This window comes from Bos grunniens, chromosome 8 (genome assembly GCF_055505025.1).
Source record: "Bos grunniens cultivar Pamir isolate PY7600 chromosome 8, Bosgru_T2T1.0, whole genome shotgun sequence".
NCBI classification, from domain to species: domain Eukaryota; kingdom Metazoa; phylum Chordata; class Mammalia; order Artiodactyla; family Bovidae; genus Bos; species Bos grunniens.
This window is the reverse complement of record NC_141172.1, coordinates 62,370,091-62,382,765: the sequence shown is the minus strand read 5'-3', so window position 1 is coordinate 62,382,765 and position 12,675 is coordinate 62,370,091. Positions and strand designations below refer to the sequence as shown.

Genomic DNA, 12,675 nt, shown 5'->3' with positions numbered 1-12,675 from the left:
TTGCATGATGTAGTGCTGAGCTGGCTAGCCTCGAACACCTCTCCTCCCTGGCCATCTGTCTGTGGCCTGTGCTTCAGTGTGGACAGTATTTGCTGACTGCGCATTCTAGGGCCTGTCTGTGGTCCACAGGCCCCCATCAGCTGCTACTGGAAGCCCCAGAAACCAAGCTCCAGCTGCTTATTTCTAAACTGCAAGTTGAATGTTTCTCTTTGAATGTCTTATCCTCCCAGCCCTGCTCTGCTTGTTGAAAATCAAAATTATTTTTTCCCTTTTCCTGGCTGGGGTTCCAACACTTTCTCAGATCTGCAGACTTGGCATTCTTCTCATGTCTGTTGCTCACCCAAGGCCCTGGATCCTTCCTCTCAGTGTTGTTTGCATAGATCTCGTCATCCTTGCCTTACTGCCATCTCTGTAGACCAAGGCCTCGCAGCCTCCCTTTGGTGCCATGCCAGTAACCTCTGAGCTCTCGTGGGGTTGTGTAGATGCCCTGGGGGTGGCACCTGTCCTCTCTCTAGGTGAAGAGGCATCAGCTGCAGGAGCAGATGGCCCAGGCCTTGGAGTGGACAACCTGATAGCTCTCACATTGTTACTGGAATAGGGGGAAGGAGGTTATGTAGCTTGAGATGTTAAGGTGTTTGGTGTTGCCTCTGTGTCCATCTGTCCATCCCTCTTGGACTCTAAGACGTCCAGCAAGTCGACATGGCTGGGTCTCTGTGTCTCAGACTGTGTAATGAGGAGATTGATGTAGGGTGTTAGCAAATTGGGTTCCCTGCCACCTCCAGACTATTGGAAAGGCCCTCTGCAGGCTGGGTCAGGAAGGATTTGGAGAGAACTAAGGGTACTGTGGTTGATGGGTAATGCCTTCAGTGGGCCCAGGAGAGGGGAGGTGGGGCACGTGTGGAGGGTGGTTGCTCTCCCTGGGCTCGGTATTGTTGGGGCTTGACCTCTGCTCTGCATTCCCTTGGCAGTCCTGGTGGAACCGAATGTCTAATCGGTTCCGGAAGCTTAAACTGATGCAAACACTGCCGCGTGGGCTGTCCAGCAACCAGCCATTGCCTTTCTGTGATGAGCCAGAGCCAGCACTGGACTCCACAATGAGGGCGGCACCCCTGGACAAGACCAGCCGCTCTGGGCTCCCTGATGTGGCCCCCATGACCAAAGACAATGGTAAGAAAAAGTTGCATGTGTGGTAGGATTTCCAGAATGGTCAAAGCCTGAACCTCTTTGCCCTCTTCCTCTGCCCTTCATCCCCACTCCTGGGCTGATGGCAGAGAGATGATGATGTTGGGATGTGACACTGGCGCAGAATGGCCAGTTTGGTGAAGACTTAAGGGACAGAAGTTCATCAAAGGGACTGACTGCTAAGGGTAGAATGGGGAGGCTGGCAGCAAATCCCGGCTTCCTGTCCTGCATGCCCTGTTGAGAAACCTTTGGCCAGTCACTGTCTCTCCCTAGCCTTTGATAGGAGATTTTCCTTCTTGCCAAATGTGATTGGTCTGCACCCACCAGCAGTGTTTTGAAGTAGAATGAGTTACTAGGGTTGGAGTGGGGATAGTGAACTCCCCACCACTGGAGATAGTCAACAGCTTGGATGACTTTGCCAGGGCACTGAAGAAGATTCCCACACTGGAAAACTGATTAGGTCAGATCCGTTCTAACAGTCCGACTCTCCATACCCGGACTAGTTCCTTGGGTACCATTGTTTGAGACAGACTATTGAGCTCGACATACCACTGTCTGACCCAGCATGACAATGGTTTATGGAAAAGCTGCAAACACACTCTAAGATAGCTTTTAAATGCTTCTTTTCTCTTCAAGTATTGAATACCAATTATTATTAAATATTTAATCACTCAAGAGAGTTGGTTTTCCAGGATGAAGGCTGACCTGGTCACCTGTCCTCATGCTGTGAATTCGTTGTGGTTGGGGGAGGGGGTCATTTCAGGAAACTTCCATTTGTTTCTCAGGTACTGGGAGCACAAGAGGAGAAAAGGAAGATGTGTTGTTGACAACCATGGTGAGTGTGGGGCTTTTCTAAAAGCATTTCAGATCTCTTCCAATCGTTAGTGGATTGGCTTATAAGGAGGGATGTGGTCACATTTGTCTTTCTTTGTGGTGGTTACAGATGGGGTCGATGTCAAAATGTTTAGCAATGGGTATATCTCTGGCACCAAGGAATCAGAATAGATGCCAGCCCTAAATTCTGGGTAGGGCTGTGCTGGTACTTAGCAGCCAGGGCTAAGCCCTGATCATGTTATCAGGGAGGTAGCACTGAGTACAGGGGCCGTGTCAGGGGAGGAACTGATGGTGACATTGGACTTACCATTTTATGGAGAGCCAAGGAGACAGGAGTCAAAGAAGAGAGTATATTTCCAGCTTCAGAGAGGCCGCAGTGTCTTCATCTATAAATTAGAAATGTATCAGTTTTAGGTTCAGCTGTGAGTAACAAAATCCCCGAATGATTGGCATAAATTTGACAGGATATTTAAAGTAAGTGAAGTTCAAGACTGGTTCATTGATCCATAGAATTAGAGATCTGGGTTCCTTTTACCTGTTGGTCTCCCTGGCATGGCTTCTACTACCAAGGTTACCTCTTGGTCTGAGATGGCTGCCAGAGCTCCATCCGTTACTGCTTCATTCCAGCTGACAGCAAAGATGACTGGAGAAGAGGTGACCATGGGCACAGGCCAGGTGTCTGTAAAGAAGTTTCCTGGAAATTCACACATCATTTTTTGCGAACATAAAATGGGCCAGAATTTAGTCACATGGCCCATTCACACTGCATAGAAGTCTTTGTTCCAAGTTGGTCATGTGCTTATCTATCAGGCATGTCTGTGAAGGAGATATGGAGGATGGATATTAGGCAATAGCTAGCCTTCTCTTCCGTAGGAGATGCTATCCCTCATGGTTGTGGTTTTTAAGTATAATCTCCAGGAAGATCTTAACATAACGTCTGACCCAGAGTGAACTCTTATTTATCTGCTGTGTGACCTTGGATGTGTTACCTCACTTCTCTGGGCTTCATTTCTCTTCTCTGAAATGAGAGTCTCCTGGTTGGAGTTGGGCTCGAGTCCCTTTAACTCTGAGGCCCTAATCTGGAGGCTGGCCAGGAGAGGGCAGTGTTGGAGAGAAGAAGGAAGCAGAGGTGCCCCCAAAGAACTAAGCTACCCCAGGATCTCTGGGGCCCTGATGGGGTCTGTCTGCTCTGCCCTGCTGTGAGATAGGTATAAATTGGTATCTGCACACTGACCGTGGGACTTACAACATTGGATAATGTTATTAAATAGCAATAATTGCTTTCAGTATGTAGACAGAAATGATCTTATTGAATTTTTGGAAGATGCAGTAAAGTATAAAGAAAAAATTGCCCTTGGTCACACATCCAGATATAATCATGATTGACATTTTGTGGCATATATCTTTTGAGTATTTTTCCTAGTCATTTTTTTGTATCTGTGAATATGATATCATGCTATATATAATAAACAAATACTTAGCACAGCACTAAATATGTACCAGCCAAATGCTTATTAAGTATTTGTTGCAGTTTGCATATATTCACTCACCTATATCCCAAAAAACCATGCCAGGTCAGGCACTTTTATTGTTGTTCAGTCTCTAAGTCATGTCCGACTCTGACCTCATGGACTGTGGCACGCCAGACCTCCCTATCACTGTCTCCCGGAGTTTGCCCAAGTTCATGTCCATTGAGCCGGTGATGCACTGTTATCTTCCCCCATTGTGCTGAACCTGCTGTATTAACAGTTTGTCATGACCATCTTTTCTGTGTCAGAAACACTCTTTGGCCCCAATGCATCCAATGATTAAATGATGTAACATTCCATCATCTCTTTATCCAAGATTGACCTGCTGGACTTTGGGGTTCCTAGTTTTTGTTTTCACAGCTCTGATGAATTATCCTTATGCCGATGAAGTTGTTGAGGTCCAGAGGGGTCAGCCCTTATTCACGGACTCTCAGAAAAGAAGGACAGTGCCTTGATGGGAACCCAGGAGGCTCCCCACTTCCCATCTTGTTGCTCTCCTGTCCCACCTCCTTATGCCCTGTAGAGGGCGGCGGTGTGCCCACCTGCCTGGTGGCAGATGGAGGATGGCCAGGGTGCTCTGCTGAGTAGGCGTTTGCAGCCATCCTTGCGGAGATGCCCGCCTGCCTGGCTCCCGAGGCAGGTTTAGCTGTGGGATGCCCTTCCCTGCAAAGAACCATCTGGCACCAAGTTCACTCTCTTTTATTAATTAAAGTTACTGTGGACCACGTGAAAGCTTTTCCTTGATGATCCACCAGTTATCATGGTGTGGATTTTATACTGACCCCAAATCGCATTTTCAAAACTTAAAATAAAATTGCAGTTAAAAATGTCAGCAGTGGGAGGTGTGGCTAGAGCAGGAAGGAGGTGGTGGGATGGGGGATGGGGGTGTCTGCTGGGCTTGCAGAGAGCCAGCCTGGGCCTGCCAGTGCCCTCATCCCCGCCTCCTGGAACCCCGGCTCTAGCCACACCAGCCTCCTTGCTGTTCTGCACACTGGTCTTGCTCCTCTTGTCTCCAGTCCTTCCTGCATTCCATTCCCTTGGTCTGCAGGGCCCTCTCCCAGCACAGCACACCCAGCACTTCTAGACTCCCCCATGGCTCTCTGCAGCCTCTCCCCCTGTGCTAGTCTTGTTGCTGTGCACAGACCCAAGAGAACCTGGGGTTGTGGAGCAGAGCAGACGAGGGTATCACTCACTTGCTGGGAGGAGAGCTGAGAACATCACGTGGGTTTCTGGCTTGGCTGTGGTGGGGGATGGGATTCGGGGGTGCTGCCATTCTCTGAGAAGCAGGGGAGACCTGGAGTCTTCTTCCCAGAGCTAGGAGCCCTCCTGGGGCTTGCCTAACCCACAGCCTGTCTTTTTCAGCTTCGAAATGGAGCCCCCTTCACCAGACTCCCGAGCGACAAGCTGAAGGCAGTCATCCCCCCTTTCTTGCCCCCTTCCAGCTTTGAGCTGTGGAGCTCGGATCGGTCCCGGACATGTCACAACGGGAAGGCAGACCCCATGAAGACTGTGCTGCCTCAGAGAGCCGGCAGAGGCCACCCCACGGGTGGAGGGAGCACGGACAGTGTAAGTTGTCCAGTTCACACACTTCGACGTTTCATCTACTACTCTCTGATGTCGTGATGGATTGCAGGCAGAGGGACCTCAGATCCCTTCTGATCTAGGGGGGCTGTAGCTTTTTATTTTAAGTGAGTGATACTCCTTTGTCTAATGAAACCCTACAAAGGAATTAAATATGTAAGCAGATTAGAGTGAACGAAAGTGGAAGCCCCTGTCCCTGGAATCCTGGACCTCTGAGGAACATAGGTTGAAGACCTGATCTAACCCAATGTTCCCTTTAATAGATGAACCAACAACCCAGAGAACGGAGGTAGTTGCTGAAGGTCACCGAGCCACGTGGGGTTGAGGATGCTGGGACCCAAAATCAGGTTCTTGGCTTTAATCAGGCTCCACACCACATTATTGCACAGGTTCAGGACCAGACTCAAACACTGGAGACCGCTCTGTGTGCTCCTAGAGTTTTCTTGCAACCAGAGTGTGACTTCTGTCCTTCTGACCATGGTGGTTTCTGACCTGCTGGCCCTCAGTGTGTTGCTGTGATGCACTGAGGCGGTCCCTCTCAATGTGGGAGCTGATACCCACACGAGCAGACTGTAGACAATGGAGATTCAGGGACTTAGACCCTGACCCTGCTGCTTTGTGTTGAGTGACAGGAGCCACTCAGAGCCCCCGTCTCTGTCTGACACCCTGGTGCTTGCTATTGCCTTCCTGGACTGTTGTAATGCCAAATCACTAGTTGGAGACCAAGGCCCTGGTGCCTGGAAGTGTTTAAAAGAGACAGAGTGAGTTTATGTTAAGTCCACCACATGGGAGGAGGTGGGTGACCTGTGGGAAGTGGTGTCACAGGTGCTTAGCCTGAGCTAGTGGTTGGTCGAGTTGTCAGCAGGTAGATGTGCACTCCCATCCCTTGGGGGCCTCCTCGCAGACTGAGCAAGGATCGGCTAGGATGGGCCAGCTGAACTCCAGGGCCCTCCCCATCATGACCTGTGTGTCAGATGGAATGAACAGCACACCCTAACTGCCATATCTGCCTTATTCTTGCAGACTCTCGTCAGGCCAGTTAAATTTCCATCTCTCTCCAGAAGCCCAGCCTCCCCCGCCAATTCTGGAAACTTCAACCACTCACCTCATTCCTCTGGTGGCTCCAGTGGGGGAGGAGGCATGAGCAGGCATGGTGGGGAGCTGCATAACCGCTCAGGTGGGTACCCAGGCAGCCCACTCCAGGAACACAGGAAGATCACTTAGGGTTGAGGGTGTGAACTGCAGACAGTCCTTGAGACCACTGCATGCGCACTGTCTTTCTCCTTGATGTGCCTAAAGGATTTTTCAGTGAATTCACAATCCGAGTCTGTTTTATGCAGTTTCTTAGGGCAAGAAAGTGGGGAGTGGTAAGGGAAGAGATAGTCTGTAATGGTCTATTTTGTTAGAAAATTTTGCAAGAAACTAAGAGAAATGAATAGTGTTTTTGTGGTGTTTAAAATCCTTGAAGGTTAAACCTTACGTATCTTCTCATCCTGATTCTTCAATGAACAAATGAAGGAACTGAAGCTCAGAGTGGTTAATGGATTTGCCCAGGAGTACACAGCAAGGAGGTGACAATTAAAACTCAAAGCCGTTTGCCCTACCGTTATTTTGGGCTTATGGCATACTTTCCTTCTCTTTAAGTTTACTTGTTTTCAATCATTACATTTATTTACCATATTCTTTCAGAAAATATTACTGGCCACTTATTAGATATAAGCCAAAGTCTAGGTGATAGAACACGTAGCAATAAAAAATTCAAAGTCAGTTTTGTAGGAAGTTGTATTCTGGTGCAAACAGATAATTTTGAATAGATGTTTAAGTAGGGGTTTTCGAGGTGATGCTAGTGGTAAAGAACCCACCTGCCAATGCAGAGGATGCAAGAGACGTGGGTTCAATCCCTGATCCGGAAAGATCCCTTGAAGAAGGAAATGGCATCCTGCTCCAGTATTCTTGCCTGGCAATTTTTTTTTTTTTTTAATCTGAGAATAGTAAATGCTGTAAAAAAACCAAACAAAACAGAATATGGAAAAAGGTAATGTGGCTGGTTACAGGATACTTTCTAGTCTTCTCCTAGGGCATCCAGGATTAAGTAAAGCGAGCTTTGCAGGAAGGCACCATGCTTTATGCCATCATAGGAATGTAATGCATGCTTCTTGTGGGAAAGCTTGAAAACCAGCTAAAGCAAAAGGCAAAAAAAAGTATAATATCACCCACTAGGAATCATTGTTAACATTTTGATGTATATCTTGCAAGGTACATTTCGCTTCTTTCTGAAAGAAGAATAAGTTTTTGAGCACTTAGTGTGTGCCAGGCACAGTGCCCTTTAAGTGGATTATCTCCTTCAGTCTTCCAACAACCTGTGAGGTAGCCTCCCCAGAGTCCAGAACGGGGAACTGGGGCTCAGGGGAGTTCAATTAACTCAGCCAGAGTCACACAGCAGTGAAACAGCAGAGCCAGGCCCACGCGCAGGCAGGCTGACTTCTGAGTATACTCTGCTTTGCAACCTTTTCCCTCTCTGTGCCTGTTTCCATGTTGTAACCACCTTTTTATGCCAATGCACGTGTATCTACAGATTCTTTCATTTTCTAAACTTTTTATTTTATATTGAAGTAGCACTGAAGGCAATGGCACCCCATTCCAGCACTCTTGCCTGGAAAATCCCATGGATGGAGGAGCCTGGTGGGCTGCCAGTCCATGGGGTCGCTAAGAGTTGGACACAACTGAGTGACTTCACTTTCACTTTTCACTTTCACGCACTGGAGAAGGAAATGGCAACTCCAGTGTTCTTGCCTGGAGAATCCCAGGGACAGGGGAGCCTGGTGGGCTGCCGTCTATGGGATCGCACAGAGTCGGACACGACTGAAGCGACTTAGCAGCAGCAGCAGCAGCACTGAAGGAGGGCATGACAACCCACTCCAGTAATCTTGCTTGGAGAATCCCATGGACAGAAGAGCCTGGTGGGCTACAGTCCATAGGGTTGCAAAGAGTTGGACACAACTGAAGTGACTTAGCACATAGCCAGTTAACAATGTTGTGATATGTTCAGGTGGACAGCCTGAAAGGGACTCAGCCATACACATGCATATATCCATTCTCTCCCAAACTCCCTTCCCATCCAGGCTGCCACATAACATTGAACAGAGTTCCCTGTGGACAGCATCTTTTAAATAACCAAACAGCCTTCCACTCATGTGAGGTGTCACAATTTTAATTAACCAGTTCCCTCTTGTTGAACACTGAGGCTGTTCCAGATTTTTGCTCCTGTAGATCCCACTCTAAGTAATGGCTTCAGAGCACTGGGCTTACACACTTGCTTAGTGATTTGCTTAATGTAAGTGCCTTTGAATCAGGGTGGCAGGGTCAATGGGTTTGCCTGTTTTTGAAGCTTTCCATTTTGCCTTCCAGAACGGCCCTGTTTATACATGTAAAATATTTCCAGCAGTGCCTGACACCTGGTCAGTGCCCTGTAAATCGTAGTTATCAGTGTTCCCCCTCTGATGCCCTCCCTAGCCCTGGATATTATCATTTTCCCTTTTCCCTTCATCATAATTCAAGGTTGCTGATAGATTTGGAGAAACAGGGAGAGGGAACGTGGCAATCATGAGTCAAGCAAGGAAGCCGAGCCCCTGAATGTTATGGAGTGAGAAGGCTATTGACACAGCTGTGGGAGTAGCTGGGGATGTGAGGTTCAGAATGCGGAGCTGGGGAGGATGTTGGATGGTGTTGGAGGAGCCCTGGTGGGGCAATGTGTGTGGCTGTTAGAGGGCACTGGGAGGGGCTGCTGTGGTAACCCAGGGCTGGCCTGGTGTCTGGCCTGCTGAAGGCTGAGTTGGCCATGGTGTGGTGGAAAGTGAGCAGAAACTGGAGCCTCGGTGGCCTGTCCACCTGCCAGTTGTCATACGCAGTCCTGTGGTCAGCCCTGACCCAGAGCCAGAGGATGGTCTGAGCGATGTGGTTTCGGCTCAGCTGGGTCAGCCCCTGACACCCACTGCCCACGATGCAGTGCTTTGGACCTTGGCAGTCATTCCTATTCCTCTTTCCTCAGGTGGCAGCATAGACAGTGTCCTCTCCCAGATCGCTGCCCAGAGGAAAAAAGCAGCTGGATTATCTGAGCAGAAGCCCAGCCATCGGTCAAGTCCTGTTGGGCCAGCGCCCAGCTCCAGCCCGTCTGAACTCCCGGTCTCCCCGGCAGGCAGCAGTGTTCCTGGTGGCAAGGTGCTTGTTCTGTTTCCGTCTCCTCCTCTGATGCTTGTAGATCCTGTCCTAGCACCGTTGACACCCTGGGGAGTGCAGGCAGTGCCGCTGTCATGGGACAGACTAAACCTTCCATCCGGCTGCCCTTGGGCTTTCCAAGAAGTGTGGTTTCCAAGATCACGCCCCATGCCGTTGGTGTCGTGTGCACGCGTGTTCACCTCCCCCAAGATACCTCCAGGTGGGACGGGTGCAGAGGTATGGGGTGCTGCTGGGGTGAGCACCAGGTTCACAGCCCTGTGCTGGTCATCCAGTCTCACACAACACGTTTTTGTTTGTTGATTTAGAACAAAAGGGTTCCTAGTGGTTTCAGGAGCAACTGCCTGGGTTCTAATCTCAGCCTCACATTTTAGCATTTAGAATGGGGCTGGTACCTGGTACACCTGTGTAAGTGTCGGGGGTTACTGTTGACAGTTGTAGCAGTAATCACCCTCCTACCTTATCCTTCCACTAGTGACATCTTTGGAGTATCTGCTCTTAGCTCACTTCCAGCAGTGAGGATCCAGCAGTGAATGAAGGGGTTGGTGACTGTTCTCTTGGTGTCACTACAGACACAGCAGTGTGTCTTATGGAGAAGGGAGGGTGCTATGGGGCATGTGTCCTTGCTGATTCTTGAGGGCACCACTGACATCGCAATGGAGATCTGAAGGGCAAGGTGAAAGGGTCAAGGGTGGGATGGGTTGAGACTGTCCCAGGGTGAGGTGATGGCACGTGCAGGGCTCCAGAGGTGAATGTGTGGCATAGGAAAGGAGCTATAGGAAGGATGGTGAGCAGGACAGAGCTGAGGACTCATCTGCCTCCATTAATGAGCCCCAGAGCAGTTACCGGGCTTCTTAGGTGGCCCTAGGGGTAAAGAACCCACCTGCCAATGCAGAAGACATAAGAGACGTGGGTTCGATCCCTGGGTTGGGAAGATCCCCTGGAAGAGGGTGTGACAACCCACTCCAGTATTCTTGCCTGGAGAGTTCTATGGACCGAGGAGCCTGATGGGCTACAGTCCATCGGGTTGCAAAGAGTCAGACACGGCTGAAGCAACTTAGCATCCAAGCACAGAGCAGTTAGTGTGCAAGCACAGAGTAGTCACCACATTGTTAGCACCTGTGGGGTTGCAATGGATGAGAAACCCCACATGCCTCAGGGAGTGGGGGTCTTCCAGTATCTTCAGAATCTGCCCCCTCCACCTCCTTAGTCCCTCCACCTGGGTTGATTAATGGAGTAAGCCCCAGAGTGTGGGTCCTAGTCATGAACATGAACTGGCTCCTTTAATAGGTGGCTCCCTGGATTCTCCATAGGGGTGTCATAGCCCATTCCCTCTTCTGAGAGGACCCCAAGTCCTCTCAGAAGGCACAACCCCACTTTTCATTTTATTTTCTAGATGTCTTAACTTTCTCCCCGGGAAAAGTTAGATCATCTGAAGGCCTCAGCCTTGGACCTTTGCCCAGAAGTGCTTTCAGAGATTAATATCGTAATGGATATATGAGAAATAGTCTTTGTTTTCTGTCCAACCGTTGTTAGTTATACAGCTTTCTTTGTTATTCAAAGTCCCTTATGCAATTGGTCTTATATAATTATTTTCTGTACAGTGTAGCTCCAAAAAAAAAAAAATCTCTGTATATGTTAGCATATTTTCTATTATGTTCAAAATTACTTGTGTACTAGGATTTATGAAATTAAGTTCCTTTTAGAATTCAGCGCTAGGTACAAAATGTCTATTGATATTTCAATATGTTTTATTTCATCCAATAGTAAAAATTCTGTAATTAGCATATTTCTCTTTTTGCCTTTGCTGCTAGGAAACTCAGCTACTCATTACAGTAAATCTGCTACTCTAGAATTTTCACATAGTTTTCCTCTTCTCTGTTTCTCTTCTCTGTGTAAAATTTTCTGTTTCTGTTTTGATGGTCTTATTAGATGTGTTATGTATTGTTAGCTTCCTCTCACTGGTGTTGGAAATAGGGAGGCATCTAAGTTATAAATTATATTAACCATTGCATCACCTGGACGCACCTGTCATATTTAAGGTATGTACAAGTGTGTTCTGATGAAAGGGAATTGTGTCAGAAGATGCATTCAGGCAACAGAAAACTGGAGAAACAATCCAGTTCAATGATCACCCGATATTTCTAGCATAAGAATATGCTGTAAACTTGGGGAGCTACTTAAAAACTCAGATTTCTGGGTTCCACACAGCTTAACTAAATGAGACTCTCAGGGTAGGGTCTGAGGAATCTGTTTTTCTCTTCTGAGAGTGTTGCAGCCAGCCCAGCCCAAGTTCTTAGAAATCACTGCCCTAAATCAAAGGACACAGGAGTGGGCTTTCTGTCAAAGGCTCTAGCAGCAAAATGGAGACATAAAGTGCTTTTCAAAGACTCGCTAAGGGAGAATTAGAAATTAGTATTCAAAATATGAGCCTGATGATTCTGGGTTTTGCACTTTGCTTAAACCAAGCACACTGCAGTGGTAGAATATTTCTAAGGCATGACTTCTGACGTGAAGTGTGCCTTAGCAGATACAGAGTGGAGATGGGGTGGGGCCGGAGTGTGCTTCACTTCCCAGATCTCAGAAAGCCCAAAGGCCCCCTGGGAATATCAGCTTTCTGTTCCCACCCAAAAGCACAGTGGTTGAAAACAACGCATTTCTTACATTGCACATCTGTGGCTGGGCAGCCTGGTCTGGACTTAGCTAGGCAGTGCTTCTGGACTGAGGGGATCTCTTACATGTTTGACTGTTGGGTGATCAGAACAGTGGGTCCATGCGTGTCCACAAGTTTGGACATGTTCTCATGGCAACAGTCAAAGGCATTAGTTGAAAACCAATGAAGTTTAAGCAAGTCATCACACCCACTGCAGGAGACCACACAGTTATGTAGCAAAGAGTATAGGTACAGGAAGGGCGGAGATGATGCCACGACATGATTAATCTGCCACACTGGAGATGAAAGGGATAGTTCAAATATTTCAGAGCACCCCAAATCTTATATTTACCTGCCTCCTCCCCAATAATGTTGCCTATAGGCCTGGAGTATTGTGTTTATTTGCCCTTGACTGAAATAGAATCTGTTTTGTAGGGATATCCCAGTTGTCTCCTGCTTAGTCAGAAGCTTTATTATGGAATGGCTGTCTTTACAAAAAAAGCAGAAGGAAGAATCCATTAATAATATAGACAGATTATTGACAAAGTTTTTTCGAGTCTAAGAAAGGGACTTCTGTTTGGGATGTAGTTAGCAAGAAGGAACATTAAAGGCTTAGCAGAAGGAAAGGTGTACCCATTTCTAGGCATGAAAACTATTTATCTT

The 12,675-nt window shown here is 47.9% G+C and overlaps 1 protein-coding gene across 3 annotated transcripts in view; it reads left to right on the top strand.

Annotated features, from left to right (window-relative positions):
* Positions 1-12,675, top strand: part of ANKS6 (ankyrin repeat and sterile alpha motif domain containing 6) — a 53,922-nt gene that overhangs the window by 15,999 nt on the left and 25,248 nt on the right. For 2 of the 3 annotated variants that reach the window (XM_086416053.1, XM_086416054.1), the window contains exons 7-11: positions 969-1,167; positions 1,968-2,017; positions 4,908-5,111; positions 6,150-6,303; positions 9,175-9,344. In XM_086416053.1, coding sequence (XP_086272179.1) covers positions 969-1,167; positions 1,968-2,017; positions 4,908-5,111; positions 6,150-6,303; positions 9,175-9,344 — 777 coding nt within the window. The remainder of the gene's footprint in view (positions 1-968; positions 1,168-1,967; positions 2,018-4,907; positions 5,112-6,149; positions 6,304-9,174; positions 9,345-12,675) is intronic. The other variant, XR_015169953.1, reaches the window with a different exon arrangement.